Here is a 19,409-nt window from a genome sequence, read left to right on the forward strand (position 1 = left end):
GTTTTTGGAGCCCAAACCAGGAGTGGATTGAATAAAGTGGAGATGTACTATCTGGCCTTAATATGATCCACATCTGATCAAAAAGCCTTAACATGTGGCAGCACCCCAAATGACACAAGACAGCTTTTACACTACTCTATGATAAGGAAAAGCTGTGCAGTTTTTCCTGACACCCAAAGAATCCCATCTAGCTGCTGCATTTTACCCATTTGTTCATCTAGCGAGTATAGCATTCAGACATCTGCAGGCCGCATCCACCAGGCTCTGAACTGCTGTGACAACGCACTTTCCAGCAAACGTCAATATAGCAATCCTTTTAGGTCAAATAAAAGGCAGAAGACTGTACAAACAACTGGATGCTAACAGTGAATGGGTGCTGACACATTTTGTCCTAGTAAATCTGTAAAGGTCACGTGCATCATATTAGAGACTATTGGGCTTGATGAGACAGCGAGGAAAAAACAACATGCTTGTGATATGGCATCCAGGATATACAGTTAAAAAAAGGTACAATAAGTAGGACCCTACCTCTAACAGGGTTATTGCGCCAGTGAAGTCCCGTTGGGCTAGCAACTCGTCCAGTTTGGGGACTTTCTTTCCCTTCTTTTTGTCCTTATCAGTCTGCTGTAGATCACTGCCTACAGCAGGTTTGGCTCTTGATAACATCTGTAAACAAAATATTACTTTATTTGGTACTTTTGCATTGGATTATTCATTAATATAATAAAACCATTATACCATTATACATTCTACTTTTTTTTACAGGTCCACACACCTGGATCTGCTGTCGGGTGCAGGTCGAAGCAGAAACAATGTAAGGAGGGACAACACCAGGTGTGAAGTGCACTGTGGCAAGTTGTTGTTTTTATTTACAATGAACCATGCCTCTAATCCCACCCAGTCGCTTTTGGGGCCCCCACACAGTAATGATGCTCTCTTTGTGCACCAACACAGTTAGGCTACTTTCACACTAGCATTTTTTGCGGATCCGTCATGGATCTGCAAAAACGCTTCCATTACAATAATACAACCGCATGCATCCGTCATGAACGGATCTGGTTGTATTAGGTCTTCTATAGCCATGACTGATCCGTCATGAACACCACTGAAAGTCAATGGGGGACGGATCTGTTTTCTATTGTGCCAGATTGCTTCAGAGAAAACGGATCCATCCCCATTGACTTACATTGTGTGCCAGGACGGATCCGTTTGGCTCCACTACGTCAGGCGGACAGCAAAATCCTGCAGGCAGCGTTTTGGTGTCCGCCTCCAGAGCGGAATGGTGACTGAACGGAGGCAAACTGAGCGGATCCTTTACCATTCAGAATGTATTAGGTGAAACTGATCCGTTTTGGACCGCTTGTGAGAGCCCTGAACGAATCTCTTATTACGGGCACGTGATGGGGGGGGCTCTTATTACTGGCACGTGATGGGGGGGGGGGCTCTTATTACTGGCACGTGATGGGGGGGGCTCTTATTACTGGCACGTGATGGGGGGGCTCTTATTACTGGCACGTGATGGGGGGGCTCTTATTACTGGCACGTGATGGGGGGGGCTCTTATTACTGGCACGTGATGGGGGGGGCTCTTATTACTGGCACGTGATGGGGGGGGGGCTCTTATTACTGGCACGTGATGGGGGGGGCTCTTATTACTGGCATGTGATGGGGGGCTCTTATTACTGGCACGTGATGGGGGGGGGCTCTTATTACTGGCACGTGATGGGGGGGGCTCTTATTACTGGCACGTGATGGGGGGGGCTCTTATTACTGGCACGTGAGGGGGGGGGCGCTTATTACTGGCACGTGATGGGGGGGGCTCTTATTACTGGCACGTGATGGGGGGGGCTCTTATTACTGGCACGTGATGGGGGGCTCTTATTACTGGCACGTGATGGGGGGCTCTTATTACTGGCACGTGATGGGGGGGCTCTTATTACTGGCACGTGATGGGGGGCTCTTATTACTGGCACGTGATGGGGGGCTCTTATTACTGGCACGTGATGGGGGGCTCTTATTACTGGCACGTGATGGGGGGCTCTTATTACTGGCACGTGATGGGGGGCTCTTATTACTGGCACGTGATGGGGGGCTCTTATTACTGGCACGTGATGGGGGGCTCTTATTACTGGCACGTGATGGGGGGGCTCTTATTACTGGCACGTGATGGGGGGGCTCTTATTACTGGCACGTGATGGGGGGCTCTTATTACTGGCACGTGATGGGGGCTCTTATTACTGGCACGTGATGGGGGGCTCTTATTACTGGCACGTGATGGGGGGCTCTTATTACTGGCACGTGATGGGGGGCTCTTATTACTGGCACGTGATGGGGGGCTCTTATTACTGGCACGTGATGGGGGGCTCTTATTACTGGCACGTGATGGGGGGCTCTTATTACTGGCACGTGATGGGGGCTCTTATTACTGGCACGTGATGGGGGGCTCTTATTACTGGCACGTGATGGGGGGCTCTTATTACTGGCACGTGATGGGGGGCTCTTGTTACTGGCACATTATTGGGGGGACTTATTACTGGCACATTATTGGGGGCACTTATTACTGGCACATTATTGGTGGGCACTATAGGGGCATCTACTGAGGCCACAAAGAAGGGGTATTTTATATGGGGGGCTCTGTACAGTAGCATTTTATACTGGGACACATTATGTTGGGTACTATGGGGAAGGGGGGAGAGGAGTACTATGGGGTCATCTACGGGGGGCACTAAGAAGGGGTATTTTATACTTGCAAATTATGGGGGACGCTGAGGGCATCTACTGGGGCACTTTATATGGGGCATTTTATACTGGTACATTATGGGGGCACTAGGAGGAAGGGGGGAGAGGAGCACTATGGGGGCCATTTACTGGGGGCACTATATAGGGGTATTTTATACTGGCACATTATGGGGCACTAAGGGGACATTAGCTCAACTGGGGGCATTACAAGGGGGTATTTTTTGCACTGTCACATTATAAGGAGAATTATTTTAATTGGGGGGAAGGGGCATTATGGTGGGCTTTATTACTCCCCCATGGTATGACCCCCTAGTAGCAGCACCGGACTCTCCGTGCTCTGCAACCCCAGTGCCCCTTCTCCAAATCCTTATTATGAAATATTTCTCATTAGGATAAAACACAACATCAGCTCCACCGAGCCCCCCAGCCAAAGAGTTGAAGTGGCGTCCGAGATCCCCAAGGGCCAAGCCAAGTAATTGTAAGTTTTCATGTGAAATATTTTTATGTTATACACATATAGCATACACTGTGCCACACAATATACAGTATACCTCTACACTGTGTAGTCTTTTTGGCGGCGGACAGAAAATAACCTGGAAGTGCCCCTTCCGAGACAAGGCTCTGGTTCCGCCACTGGTCTGGACCGCTCACAGGAGTGTACATTTCTTCTAAACTGTAATCCGTATCCTCTGACCTTAAGAAATCAGCGCTCGCTCGGTAACAACTAACAGGCAGGGACTGTAGGCTGTAGCCTGGCCCTGTTACCGAAGCTAGCCGAGTGGTGTAAGGTTAAGGTACTAGTAGAGATGAGCGGCCGCTGAATCCTGATTTAAAGTAAAATTTTCTGCAGGATATGGATTACAGTTTAGAAATGTTAAATGTACACTGTTACAGGGAGGGGGATCTGTGGATGACACTGTTATAGGGAGGGGGATCTGTGGATGGCAATGTTATAGGGAGGGTGATCTGTGGATGGCAATGTTATAGGGAGGGTGATCTGTGGATGGCAATGTTATAGGGAGGGGGATCTGTGGATGACACTGTTATAGGGAGGGGGATCTGTGGATGACACTGTTATAGGGAGGGGGATCTGTGGATGACACTGTTATAGGGAGGGGGATCTGTGGATGACACTGTTATAGGGAGGGGGATCTGTGGATGACACTGTTATAGGGAGGGGGATCTGTGGATGACACTGTTATAGGGAGGGGGATCTGTGGATGACACTGTTATAGGGAGGGGGATCTGTGGATGACACTGTTATAGGGAGGGGGATCTGTGGATGACACTGTTATAGGGAGGGGGATCTGTGGATGACACTGTTATAGGAAGGGGGATCTGTGGATGACACTGTTATAGGAAGGGGGATCTGTGGATGACACTGTTATAGGGAGGGGGATCTGTGGATGACACTGTCATGGGGTGGATCTGTGGATGACACATATAGCATAAGATGCTATATACGGTATGTATCATCCACAGATCCCCCTCCATAACAGTGTCATCCACAGATCCCCCTCCATAACAGTGTCATCCACTGATCCCCCCCATAGCAGTGTCATCCACAGAGCCCCCTCCCTATAACAGTGTCATCCACAGGCAACTAGGACATGTTGAAATCTGAGTGATTGTTTTATTTTTTCAAACCACAGACAGCAGGACTTTTCTTCCCTGTTGCGGTTTTAGGTATTGGGTAAAGTATTGCAGTATTTCTAAGCATACTTGTATAAATGTATCGTTGTTATAGCTGCCCCCCCTACTTTTGTCTTGGCCCCCAATGTGACCCCTCCAAAATTTGAAAGCTAGAGACGCCACTGGGCTCAGGAGGGAGGTTATAACTCACAAATGCAGTCACTGGTAAGAAAATTAACTTCGCTACCATTTACATCATGTACCTTTCTAAAAGGTCAGAGAATTAAAAAAAATTGTGGGAGTGCTTATTTAAGCACTCCCACACATACTGTAGTGATCTCCTCTAAGTGCCCTCTCACAGCGTGATGCCCCTTAAGTGTCCCCACACAGTATGATGTCCCCTTAAGTAGCCCTGCACACAGAGTGATGCCACCTTAAATACTATTTGTCAGAATTATTAATCCTATTAAACCAGACACAGTGCCTGGTAGGGTTGGCCATGCTAATTAAAAATGTCACCTTGCTTATGTCTGTATGATGCATCATCCTAGAGAAAACTGCATTTTTATGGATATGCTAATTAGCTAGTTGGAGCACTGAAGGGCTGGCAAGAGCCCTTAGAGCACCAGTTTGTGAACACCACTGCAGCCTTAGCCACTTCCCCATCACCAGAGATATCCAGCCATGTCAATCCAGGGGATGGGGGAAGTGGCTAAGGCTGCAGGGGTGTGCACAAACTGGTGCTCCAAGGGCTGTGGCCGATACCCAAGTGCTACAACTAGCTAGTTAGCATATTGATAAAAATGCAGCTTTTTCTGGAATGGTGCACTGCAAAGACATAAACAAGGTATTATTTTAATCACCATGGTCAACCCTAGTACCCTACCATGTAGTGTGCCTGGTTTAATATGATAAATCATGCTGACAGATGCTCTTTAAGTGCCCCCTATAGAGTAACGCCCCTTATTGTCTCCATTTTGAATATTCACATAACCCACGTTCTCCCGGTAAACAGAGTAAAGCAGGTCTGCTTTGTTCAGTGACTGGCTGTGGCTCAGTGCATCAGGAATGATGACATAACTGCATAGTGCCTGCCTGTGCTAAACCACTAATGGCATGAGAATGGTGAAGCAGGGAGCTGACTGTGCCCTGCTTCACCATTGTATTCAACTGTATTTGCAATCTGAGGCCACAGATACAGTTGAAAACAGTACATACACAGGTCCAGATTCAGGCTGCGGTCCACAGTAATACAAAAAAAGGAGTTCTGTCACAAACACAACCCCTGTCCATAGAGAGCTGCTTACAAACAGCAGCTCAAACCCTGGCAGGCATAAGATGTTCATGTATCGTATGCTCAACTTCATTTCAATAGCTGCATTTAACTACCCAGTGTACTGAAACAACCCCTGCAGTGGTCTCTGACACTAACTTCTCTCGCCAACATCAGCTGCTTGCCTTGATGTGTGAAGCTTGATCTGATCAACTGATTGCTGCTTGTTTAACCTGGATAGGTCATCAGTATCTGATCTGTGGGGGTCGGACACCTGGGACTCCTGCCAATAAGCGGTTTGAGACGGCACTGGCGCTCTTGTGAGCGCTGTGGCCTTCTCACAGCTTTTCCTAGGCCAGCGACATCACATTCATCAGTCACATAGCCTAGGAGCAGCTCAGCCCATTCAAGTGAATGATTCGATAAAAAAGAAAAGACAGCTCACCACCTTGTAAATTCGCTTGCACGGGAAGGGATCGCTCCAACTATAAAATCAAAATAAATCCCAGCAGGCGTATCGATTTTTCTTCAATGTTTATTGATCACACAGATTGATCCATACACAGGATGCGTTTCTGCCCGTCCGCGTCCTGTGTATGGATCAATCTGTGTGATCAATAAAGCATTGAAGAAAAATAGATACGCCTGCTGGGATTTATTTTGACATTCAAGTGAATAAGGCTGAGCGCTATACCATGCACAGCCGCTATATAATTTACTATGCTGTGCTTGTTAAGCTGCGAGAAGGCAACAGTGCTCACAAAACAGTTAATTGGCTGGGGTCCCAGGTGTCGGACCCCCATTGATCAAATACTGATGACCCATCCAGAGGATAGATCATCAGTTATCAGGCTTTTTAGTCATGTGTCCTAATGAATATGTATGGGGACGAGCAACTGCAATAGCAACCGCTCACCTCATATAGTGGAGGTGATCCCTGCATGTAAATACAGGTCTCACTAACTCTGACAAGCAGGTAAATTTTTGGGAAGGAACTATTCCTTCCTAATCATTGCCTGCTCAGTGGGTGCATGTAAGGATACCTCGGTACCAAACGCCACTTTGGATTCCTATTTTAAAATGTTTTTAAACACGTAGATAGGAATACCATAGTAATTCACCGAAGTTATATTACGTGACATCAGATTCAGGGACTTTAGGAGAGGACTACAGTAAGTCGGTTTCTTATTACTGCACCGTATTGTATTTTTTCTCTTTTCTTGCGTAATCCCCATTTAGTATGTGTTCCATTATTGGCAGCGCAGTCCAGTGCACATCTTGTCTAATGTATGCAGTCCTGGAACAGCCTGCATATCTTTGTTCAAAATGTGAGCAAATTGCCCATTTGAAATCGCACATCGTGTATCGAACCGGGCAAGTTTCAACACTGAGAAGCGTTGACAATTTGGAATACAGTTTGCTGCTCACTGATCAAGCACTCGATGGGGTAGATGTGGGGGAGGGTGGTAGTATGTAGGATCAGGAAAGTGAGGTAGCTCGCTGGGTAACAGTTAGAAAGCGGGGTAGAGGGAAGAGTGCCAGGGAGGATAGCCCTGATCTGTCACACCCCAACAAGTTTGCACGGTTGGCAGATGAGGGGGATGTCGGTTCAGGGACAGCACTGCTGCAGCTGGACCCTTCCTCTTCCAGTCAGGAGAAGGTAAGCTCCAGTAAGCAGGGGACCAGGAGAGCAGGGCAGGCCAGACAGGTGCTGGTAGTGGAAGACTCAATTATTAGGGGTACAGATAGGGCAATCTGTCACAAAGACTGTGTGTTGTCTTCCTGGCGCTCGAGTTCGACACATCGCGGATCAGGTTGACAGATTACTGGGAGAGGCTGGAGAAGATCCAGCAGTAATGAGACAATTCTGAGCCAATGACAAAGTTAGAGGTAGGTGGAGTGTTCTTAAAAATGATTTTAGGGATTTATGTCACAAGCTTAGAGCAAGGACCTCAAAGGTAGTGTTTTCCGAAATACTACCTGTACGAGCCACACAAGAAAGGCCGCAGGAGATTAGGGAGGTTAACAAGTGGCTCAAGAACTGGTATAGGAAGGAGGGGTTTGGGTTCCTGGAGAACTAGGCCAACTTCTTGGTCGGCTACAGGATCTATCGTAGGGATGGTCTGCACCTCAATGGGGAAGGAGCAGCTGTGTTGGGGGAGAAGATGGCTAGAAGGTTGGAGGAGTGTTTAACCTCTTCCAGACACATGACGTACCGTTACGTCATGTATAGTTCCGATCACCTCCACCCGGCGGACGGTGATCGGAACCCGATGCCTGCTCAAATCATTGAGCAGGCACCTTGGCTCAATGCGCCGGTGGGTCCTGTGACCCCCCCATGTCGGCGATCGCAGCAAACCGCAGGTCAATTCAGACCGGCGGATTGCTGCGTTTCCGGGTTATTCGGGTCTCTGGGGACCCGATAACCCGGAACAGGATGGTGATCAGTGGTGTGATAATACACCACCAATAACCATCCTGCGATCCTGAGAGGTGATGGTGACATCACCTCTCAGGATCGCTCTCATTGGTCGGCTGCAGGGACGGGAGGTTCAAATTATCGCAGCGCTCCTCTCCTCCTCCTTTTGTGTGCTGCACGGATCTCCAGCCAGCACCCCCATCTGTGCCCCAGCACCCAGGTAATTAGGGAAAGGCTAGGGACAGGTTAGATTAGGCAGGGATATTTCAGGGCAAATGTTTGATTGTATCACCCTAAATCGAGTGTCTGGGGTCCACAGCATAGCGGTGTGACCCTAGACCCCCCATGGGTACTGCAGCTTGCCCCCCCACCCACAACTTGTTTTTGGGCGCAAGCAGTTGTTTTTTTTGTGCGTTCACTGACTGTGGCCGGCACTCTTAGCGTCTGGCCACTGTTAGCGCATCGCACAGCCCACACTTACAAGTTTCGTGTGTACGAGGGGCGAGATTCCTGTATTCAACTCCCAGAATGTGGGACCTTATGCACCCACTGCTAGATAAGGGTTACCACCTGAACGTGGATAACTTTTATACTAGTATCCCCTTGTTCCAGTCCCTCGCCGCCAGATCCACGTCTGCTTGTGGGACCGTGCGAAAAATCAACGCGGCCTCCCTGCCCACCCCCTCCAGGTACCTATCCCAGGGGTGAGACCCGTGCCCTTACCAGTGGAAACCTGTTGCTGGTCAGATATAAGGACAAGAGGGATGTCCTTGTACTGTCCACAATTCATGGTAACGGCATCACCCCTGTCACTGTGCGAGGTACCGCGGCAACGGTCCTCAAGCCCGATTGTATTGTCGACTACAATCAGTATATGGGAGGAGTTGATCTATCTGATCAAGTCCTCAAGCCATATAACGCCATGCGCAAAACCCGGGCATGGTACAAAAAAGTTGCGGACTACTTGGTGCAGGTTGCCTTGTACAACTCTTTTGTGCTGTCCCGGAGCGCTGAGAACACAGGGATATTCCTTCAGTTCTATGAGGCAGTCCTCAAGGACCTGATCTTTTCTGACCGTGAAAGAGCAGGCCGGAGTACCTCGGGAACTGGAGGCGCCCGGATCGTTCCTGGCCAACACTTTCCAGGTGTGGTTCCCCCATACTGGAAAGAAGGGACGGACCCAAAAAAGGTGCAGAGTGTGTCACAGGAGGGGGATACGGAAGGACACCACTACTCAGTGCGACACGTGCCTCTGCATTATTGGTTGCTTCAGGGAGTACCATACTTCCATGGAGTACTACATTTATATCCCAATTTAGCCACTGACAATCGGATAAAAAACTGGTTCTCAGACTTGAGACACTAAAAGTAAAAAAAATAAGAAATAAAAATATTGTTTAGTAAAACTAAAATAAATTTAAAAAGTAGACATATTAGGTATCGCCGCGTCCGTAAGAATCTGCTCTATAAAAATACCCCCCCAACCCCTCAGATGAACACGGTAAAAAAAAGAAAAAGTGCAAAAAAAAGGTATTATTTTGTCACCTTACATCACAAAAATTGTAATAGCAAGCGATCAAAAAGTCATATGCCCCCCAAAATAGTGCCAATAAAACCGTCCTCTCATCCCACAAAAAATGAGCCCCTACCTAAGATAGGCTACTTTCACACTTGCGTTCGGGGTTCCGCTTGTGAGCTCCGTTTGAAGGCTCTCACAAGCAGCCCCGAACGCATCCGTCCAGCCCCAATGCATTCTGAGTGGATGCGGATTCGCTCAGAATGCCTCAGTCTGTCTCCGCTTGGCCTCCGTTCCGCTCAGCAGGCGGACACCCGAACGCAGCTTGCAGCGTTCGGGTGTCCGCCTGGCCGTGCGGAGCCCAACGGATCCGTCCAGACTTACAATGTAAGTCAATGGGGACGGATCCGTTTGAAGTTGACACAATATGGTCCCCCATTGACTTTCAATGCAAAGTCTGGACGGATCCGTCTGACTAACTTTCACACTTAGATTTTTTTGTGAAATATAATGCAGACGGATCCGTTCTAAACGGATACCATCGTTTGCATTATAGGAGCGGATCCGTCTGTGCAGACACCAGACGGATCCGCTCCGAACGCAAGTGTGAAAGTAGCCTTAATCGGTTAAAAACGAAAAAAAATAAATGACTCTTAGACTATGGAGTTTTTTTTTGTTTATAAAAAGATAATATAGTGTAAAACATAAATAAAATAAAAAAAGGAGACATATTAGGTATCGCCGCATCCATAAGAATCTGCTCTATAAAAATACCCCCCAACCCCTCAGATGAAAAAAAAAAAAACGGTGCCAAAAATGCTATTTTTCCAATAACAAAGCAAGGCTTAACAGCCAAACAAAACGTAATATTTATTACCCTCATACTGCAGTTTACAGAAACACCGCATATGTGGTACTAAACTGCTGCATGACCAAACAGCAGGGCGCAGAAGGAAAGGAACGCCGTATGGTTTCTGGAAGGCAGATTTTGATGGCCTTTTTTTTTTTTGGGCACCATGTCCCATTTGAAGCCCCCCTGATGCACCCCTAGAGTACTCCATAAAAGGGACCCCATCTAAGAAACTACACCCCTCGAGGTATTCTAAACTGATTTTACAAACGTCGTTAACCCTTTAGGTGTTCCACAAGAGTTATTGGCAAATGGAGATTAAATTTCAGAATTTCTATTTCTGGTAACCTTGCCTCACAAAAATGTAATCTAGATAAACCAAAAACCATATGTAGGCCACTGCTACACGCGGGACGCCAGGGAGCACCCTCCATCCATCCCTATCTGGGAACAGTTATTATCAAGGACTGGACAGATAAGCCGCTTATTTATTTATGCTTGTATATCAGATTGTGACCAGCATTAGATAAGCAACGTTGCACTGATCTTTAAACATCCACTAGAGACATCACTAGTGGGAGATCGGTTACAATGTATATCAAATAGATACTATCAATTGACACAATGCATTTACTATTGAAAGTATACTGAATAGATACTTCCAGCTAATGTGATATTTTTATGAATATATTATCATTGGTCCACTAGGTTTGGACTGAAGTCTGATGTACAATGTGGTTTAGTTAAGACTGGTGACCTCTGGTTATTCCTGGTTTATTTCTCAGGTTTAGACACCCATACCTGGATGTAGGTGTGCATCAAACACTGAACACCCTATATCTCTATTTTTTCCATATGGATAGAGTTTAATTACCAGGAATTACCACAGGCCATGCGAAATAGAGGGTGATTTGGCCTTTAACTCGACATTGTTTGGCTGATTGGAGGCCACATAATAACTCACTTTTACACCTCATCTGCTGCACAGTTACCTACCACAAGTGAGACTGTAAAAGCTTATTGGGTATGATACACCAGTGTGCCCTCTGTGACCCCTCCATTTTGTTGGATAATTGAGCCCAGTTGAGGGGCTCTCTAGATATAATCTGGTCCCCTGACGAATCAGATAACACTGAGGAAACGCGTCGGGACTTTATTACCGCTTGAATATCTACATTCTTGTGACAGCATGATTTTTTGATTATATACATAATTTGTGTATGAACCAGTTCAGGTACTACAGGTTATTTTAAACCAGCTGTGGGTTCACCTGTTCTTGATTCATCATTTTCACCCTTGCCAGCTTGTCCCTTTCTCCCTTTTTTCCCTTGTTGTTAGGGATACCATCTATAGGACCATTTTCTGGCTATCGGGCAAAGCTGGGCAGTCCACAATTAGGAAGGGTGATGATAGGGATACGGTGGTAGATAGGAAGAAGGATATAGAGAGACAGGGCGACTTAGGGCTTTTTAACCCAGCACTGTGTCTTTCTGCCTTGGTACCTGGTTACCCTTCACCCTGTCTCCTTACATTATTACTATCCCTTTATGGTCCCTTCCCATCTCCGCCCATTTTTTACAGGAGATTAGTGTAACTAGTGGCAACCGTTTAATATTGTCAAGTATAGTAGGGCCCATTATTTTATCTACATACATAAATAAATGTTATGAAAAAAGAAAACGAATTCCAGCTCTTCACAATAAAAGGCTTCTTTATTCCACTTCTTTAAAAACAGACATCAAAAGCAGAGTAGTATGCTGTGACGCGTTTCGGGCTGTTATATCTTAGCCCTTCATCAAGACGTCTTGATGAAGGGCTAAGATATAACAGCCCGAAACGCGTCACAGCATACTACTCTGCTTTTGATGTCTGTTTTTAAAGAAGTGGAATAAAGAAGCCTTTTATTGTGAAGAGCTGGAATTCGTTTTCTTTTTTCATTTTGCTCCAGACTGAGTCCAGGTCTGTACATCCGTGCTCTGCTTAGTGTGAGGTGAGAGCTGCAGCAATCTCTATAAATAAATGTTATGTTTTAAAACTCTATAAGCTACCCATTCACTGTGATTTCTATTCAAAAACCATATGTACCCTAAAAATAGTCCCAACAAAACTGCCACCTTATCCCGTAGTTTCCAAAATGGGGTCACTTTTATGGAGTTTCTACTCTAGGGGTGCATCAGGGGGGCTTCAAATGGGACATGGTGTAAATAAACCAGTCCAGCAAAATCTGCCTTCCAAAAACCATACGGCGCACCTTTCCCTCCATGCCCTACTGTGTGCCCGTACAGTAGTTTACGGCCATATATGTGGTGTTTCTGACAAACTACAGAATCGGGACAATAAATATAGCATTTTGTTTGGCTGTTAACCCTTGCTTTGTTACGGGAAAAAATTGATTAAAATGGAAAATTTGCCCAAAAATTGAAATTCTCAAATTTCATCCCCATTTGCCAATAACTCTTGTGCAACACCTAAAGGGTTAACAAAGTTTGTAAAATCTGTTTTGAATACTTTGAGGGGTGTAGTTAATACCTTGAGGGGTGTAGTTTCTTAGATGGGGTCACTTTTATGGAGTTTCTACTCTAGGGGTGCATCAGGGGGGCTTCAAATGGGACATGGTGTAAATAAACCAGTCCAGCAAAATCTGCCTTCCAAAAACAATACGGTGCACCTTTCCCTCTACGCCCTACCGTGTGCCCATACAGTAGTTTACGGCCACATATGGGGTGTTCCTGCAAACTAAAGAATCGGGGCAATAAATATAGCATTTTGTTTGGCTGTTAACCCTTGCTTTGTTACTGGAAAAAATTGAAAATTTGCCAAAAAAAATCTATCTCCATTTGCCATTAACTCTTGTGGAACACCTAAAGGGTTAACGACATTTTTAAAATCAGTTTTGAATACCTTGAGGGGTGTAGTTTCTAGAATGGGGTCATTTGGTGGTTTCTATTATGTAAGCCTCACAAAGTGACCTCAGACCAGAACTGGTCCCTAAAAATGTGTTTTTTGAAAATTTCTGAAAAATTTCAAGATTTCCTTCTAAAGTTCTAAGCCTTGTAACATCCCCAAAAAATTAAATATCATTCCCAAAATGATTCAAACATGAAGTAGACATATGGGAAATGTAAAGTAATAACTATTTTTGGAGGTATTACTATGTATTATAGAAGTAGAGAAATTGAAACTTGGAAATTTGCAATTTTCTACAAATTTTTGGTAAATTTGGTATTTTTTTATAAATAAAAATACATTTTTTGGACTTCATTTTACCAGTGTCATGAGGTACAATATGAGACAGAAAAAAAAAAAAAAAAGAATGGCCTGGATAAGTCAAAGCGTTTTAAAGTTATCACCACTTAAAGTGACACTGGTCAGATTTGCAAAAAATGGCCTGATCCTTAAGGTGAAATATGGCTGTGTCCTAAAGGGGTTAAACTAGGGACTGGGGAGGGGGGGTAATTACGTTACAGGATGTGAAGATAGTGCAGATAGAGACCGGGGGCAAGGTAATGGAACTGGGAGAGGAATGGCAGGAGGGACTAGAACAGTTCAGAAGGAAAAGTGTAGGGTAAAAAATATACATAAATCTCTTAATTTTATGTACTCTAATGCCAGAAGCCTGACTAATAAAACTAGTGAACTGGAATTAGTGATGTGTGAGGAGGACTATGACATAGTGGGAATAACTGAGACATGGCTGGATGATAGCTATGACTGGGCAGATAATGTACAGGGTTACAGTCTGTTTAGAAAGGATCGTCAAAACCGGAGAGGGTGGGGGGGGTGTCTGCCTTTATGCAAAGTCCTGTCTAAAGCCCACAGTCCGGGAAGATATAAGTGAGGGACATGAACATGAGGAGTCACTGTGGGTAGAAATACATGGAGGAAAAAAACGGAATTAGTACTCACCGGTAATTCATTTTCCATGAGATCACCATGACGGCAACACAAGGAGATTGACCCCTGACCTCTGTAGAAGCAGGAAGCAGAGAAACGATTAAATACCCCCCCTCCCACCACCAACATCAGTGATTCCAAAATACAAGAGTAGAAAGGTGGTGGAAAACAAGTGATTTTATAATATCCGAATTTTAACCAAACCGAACGGAAGGAATTACTCCATAGCAATCCCAAAAAAGCAAGGAAAAGAAATGTAATGGGAAGGAATTTATATGCCATCGTGGTGATCTCATGGAAAAAGAATTACAGGTGAGTACTAATTACGGTTTTCCATAGCATCACCACTACGGCAACACAAGGAGATATACAAAATATGATCTTGGGTAACAGCCTGAAGGACTTTTTGTCAGATTTTTTTGAAAAGGTCTAGTCTATAGTGTTTAATGAAGGTATGGATACTAGACCAAGTAGCGGCTTTACAAATTTCTTCTAGGGAAACACCCACTCTCTCCGCTTGGGAGGAAGACATCGCTCTGGTAGAGTGAGCCTTCAGATTATCTGGGCAAGAGAGATTCTGAATAGTATAACAGGTTGAAATAACATTCTTAATCCATCTAGCGATTGAGGATTTGGAAAAAAAAAATGTCCTCTGTTTTTTGCCCCCGAATTGAACAAAGAGACAGTCGGACCTCCTAATCTCTTTTGTAGAGTCTATGTAGTCAAGTACCGCTCGTCTGACATCTAGGGAATGGAAGGTTAGTTCTCTATCATCTGAAGGGTTATCATAGAAAGAGGGGAGCGTAATTTCCTGATCCTTGTGGAATTTAGACACTACTTTTGGCATGAATTCTGGGTCTAGCCTCAGGATTAATCTATAATTTTTGCCTTGCAAATAAGGTTCCCTCATGGATAACGCCTGTAGTTCGCTAATTCTTCTGGCAGAAGTGATGGCCACTAGGAAAGCAGTCTTGAACGATTTTAGTTTTAGTGAGCAGTCACGTAATGGTTCGAAGGGGGGGCGTGATAATCCTGTGAGAACTATGTTCCAGGTAGGAATACGAGATTTTAACGTTGGATGTATTCTGGTAACCGCTCTCATAAATCTCCTGATCCATTTATGATTTGCTAATTTAGTGTCGTAGAAACAACTTAAAGCGGATATTTGAACTCTGAAGGTAGCAGGTCTTAACCCCATATCGAAGCCATTTTGTAAGAAATCTAGAATCGATTGTATATTTGGAGCGGATTTATTAGGAGAGGATGATCCCGACCAAGAACAAAATTTATTCCAGATCTTCATATAAATGGTGAAGGTAACCTTTTTCCTGGAGGCCTTCAAAGTAGAAATCACCGGATCCAAAAGACCCTGGGATTTCAGGATTTGGGTTTCAGGATCCAAGCTGTCAAATTTAGAAGGTCCGGGTCTGGATGAAAAATTGGACCTTGATGTAGAAGGTCCTTCCTCCTTGGAAGGGGCCATCTTACGAATAACGGGAAACCAGCTCTTTTTCGGCCAACAAGGTGTTATCAGTAAGATATTTGCTCTGTCCTGATAGATCTTATGTATCACCTTTGGTATTAGCGGAAGTGTCGGGAAGGCATAGTACAGTGCTTGGTCCCATGTGATTGAAAAGGCGTCTAGAATCCACGGATTGTCCATGGGGTCTAGGGAGCAAAATGTTGGAACCTTTGAATTTTCCCGAGAGGCGAACAGGTCCACTTCCGGTATGCCCCATTTGTTTGTTATCATATGGAAGATCTCTTTGTTCAAGGACCATTCCGATTGGTCTATCTTTTTCCTGCTTAAGTAGTCGGCTTCTATATTCAGGGATCCTTTTAGGTGAACCGCTGAAATGGATTCTATGTTTATTTCTGCCCAACTGAATATTTTTGAGGGTCGTTTTAGTAGACTCATAGATTTTGTACCTTATTGTCGTTGTGTTGTCTGATAGTATTTTTAAATGACGGCCCCGGAGTTGTGATTCTACAATCTTCAGAGTTTCCCATACCGCTCTTAGCTCTCGGTAGTTCGATGACTGACTTCTGATTGAACTGGACCATGGTCCCTGATAATAAACTTTGCCGACCTTCGACCTCCAGCCCCACTGGCTTGCATCTGTGGTGATTTGGGGTGTGAGGTATCTTCTTCCATGTTACTCCTCTGGTCAAGTTCTCCTGGATCCTCCACCACTGAAGTGAGGATTTTATCCTCTGAGATATGGTAACCCTGTGATATAAAGAGAAAACTTGTTTGTCCCATACTCTGAGTATCCACATTTGAAGAGGTCTGAAGTGAATTTGACACCATTGGACTGATGGGATGCAAGAAGTGAGGTTGCCTAGAAGACTCATTGAGTCTCTGATGGAAAAGGTTCTTTGGGATGAAAATACCTTGATCTTCCGTTGGATGTCGGATATCTTGTCCCGAGGTAGACTGGTTAGCTGTTTTTGAGAGTCCGGGATAACTCCTAGGAACCTGATCTTGGTCGATGGTACAAGGTTCGATTTCATTCTGTTGACCATCCATCCCAGTCTGTCCAATGTTAGTAGAAACACTTCCAGGTCTTTCTGTAGTTGGGAAGGAGAGTTGTTGGTTATTAATCGTCCAGATATGGGAAGATTGTTTATCCTTTTTTCCTCAGCTATGCTACTACTTCTATTATCAGTTTTGTGAACACCCGAGGAGCCGAGGATATGCAGAAAGGGAGAGAGGTAAATTGGTAGTGGTAAATATCGCCCCTGTGATCCTTTATTGCAAACCTCAGAAATTGCTGGGAATTGTGGTGTATTGGGACATGGTAATAAGGGTCGCTTAAATCCACCGTTCACATCACTGACTCTTTCTGTAAGAGGGGAATGATTGAATTTAGTGTCTCCATACGAAACTCCTGATAAGAGATAAATTTGTTTAGGAGCTTCAGGTTTATAATGGTTCGAAAGGAACCCTCTTTCTTTTTCACTAGAAAAAGAGTCGAGTAGAACCCTTTCCCTCTTTCCAATGGGGGTACCTCTGTTATCACCTGTTTGGATATTAACTCCTGAACACCCTTCCAAATTGGGCTTTGATATGTTGGAGCAGGGAGTCTTGAGACTATAAATGTTCTTGGGGGAAGGGCAGAAAAATGAATCCTGTAACCTGATTTGATAATCTTTAGCGCCCATGGGTTTGAAGAAATTTCCTCCCAGAAAGGAAAAAATTTCTTCAGTCTTCCCCCCACTCTGGCGTCACTGATTTTCGTTTCCCTTCTGGGATAGGGCGAGGAAACCCCTTCCTCTTCCTCCTTTGGGGTAACTATAACGCCCCGTTTTCCCTTTACCACTGTAAGGTCTGTTCTGATTAGAGGGGGCACAAAAAGGGCATTTCCTTTTGTAGGCCTTTTCTTCTGGGAAACCCTTATTTTTATCCGAAGCTTTCTCAAGTATTTTTTATCTAGTTCGGGCCCGAATATATATTCCCCTGAAAAAGGTATAGAACAAAGTCTCAATTTAGAGACCTCGTCTCCCGACCAACATTTTACCCAAAGGGCTCTCCGAGACGCAATTGAGAGCCCTGCTTCCTTAGCCGCAAACCGAACGGATTCTGAGGAGGCATCAGCAAGAAATGCTGTGGCAGATTTTAAGAGTGGGAGCGCACTTAGAATTTCTTAGTTATCAGAGACACGATTTTCTAACTCCGAAAGCCATACAAACGTGGATCTGGCTACAGAGGTAGCAGCTATGTTAGATTTTAGATTGTACATAGCCGCCTCCCAGGACCTGCATAATAGACCATCGGCCTTCCTGTCCATAGGGTCTATTAGTTGTGATGCGTCTTCAACTTTTGCTACCTGAGCATCTATTTTAGGAATCGTATTAAATATTTTGGCTTCCTCCTGATCAAAAAGTAGACGACTCTGATAAGCTCTGGAGATTCCTAGATGCTTTTCCGGATCAGACCATTTGTCTAATATCAAACCTTTAATGTTTTCATTAATAGGGAAGACTCTAGTTTTTTCACTCTCAGTCCACCGAACATTTCTTCCTGAACAGAAGGGGTTGGTTGAATTTCTTCTACCCCCATGGTTGCCCTGACTGCTTTGAGTAACTTTGGCATATCATCTGAAGAGAAATAGAATCTTTTTCTACCTTCAGGGATATCTCGCTCGGATTATCTGTCATCTTCCTCCCATGCTTTGGAGGAAGAGGCACCATCGAATTCATCTGACTCAGAGGAAAAAGAATCCCCTGTTCTCAGACGCTTGTGTGGGGGTTCTATTTGAGGAGGGGTATCTTTGTGTAATCCAGACAAAGATGCCAAAGAAGATTTAATTTCCTCCTGCATCATGGTTCAGAACTCATCCATTAATGATGGTTGTTCATCTCGTATAATCCTGGCAATACAATCACCGCATAGCTTTTTCAAATAGTCATCTGGCAAACGTTTAAAGAAAGAAATGCATTTTGTCGATTTCTTGGGCTTCCTTTGAGATTCTTTAGAAATGCAAGGCGGCGCAGCGGCTTCTGAGTGCTCTGGTGCGGACATCCTGGAGGAATAGAGGAGGCAACAACTCACCACAACCAGGGGGAAGGAAAAGATTTCAAATTTTCTTCCGGTCCCGCCGAATATGCGCCGCCTTCGTCACTTCCGGTGATGTCATCTCGGCGCCGGAAGTGACGTAACTTATATAGCGCCCGCCTGCACTGGGCGCGCAAACCAGCTGGAACTAACAGAGCCCAGACGGGGACTCCCGATCCACTCCCTGCCCCCAGCGTTAGTACAGAGACCGCGGGAGGGCAGGGAGTCATCATGTGGATATGGTGTTAAGGTGCGCATCTTCTTCATCTCCCTGGCGCGAGGCACACAAGGAGACCTTTCTCCGCCCCTGTCCTCTGTTAGGACAGGAAACACTGGTGTTGGTGGTGGGAGGGGAGTATTTAAACCTTTCTCTGCTTCCTGCCCCTACAGAGGTCAGGGGTCAATTTCCTTGTGTTGCCGTCATGGTGATGCTATGGAAAGGTGTAGAGTAAAAAATATACATAAATCTCTTAATTGTAAGATTTGCAAAAAATGGCCTGATCCTTAAGGTGAAATATGGCTGTGTCCT

General features: G+C 45.1%; 1 protein-coding gene across 1 annotated transcript in view; it reads right to left on the reverse strand.

Moving 5' to 3' along the window:
• TTC26 (tetratricopeptide repeat domain 26) overlaps positions 1-19,409 on the reverse strand; it is a 131,149-nt gene that overhangs the window by 102,653 nt on the left and 9,087 nt on the right. Inside the window, exon 2 of the mRNA XM_040407768.1 lies at positions 529-666. Within this exon, the coding sequence (XP_040263702.1) occupies positions 529-666 (138 nt within the window). The remainder of the gene's footprint in view (positions 1-528; positions 667-19,409) is intronic.

Source organism: Bufo bufo, chromosome 9 (genome assembly GCF_905171765.1).
Source record: "Bufo bufo chromosome 9, aBufBuf1.1, whole genome shotgun sequence".
Lineage (NCBI taxonomy): Eukaryota > Metazoa > Chordata > Amphibia > Anura > Bufonidae > Bufo > Bufo bufo.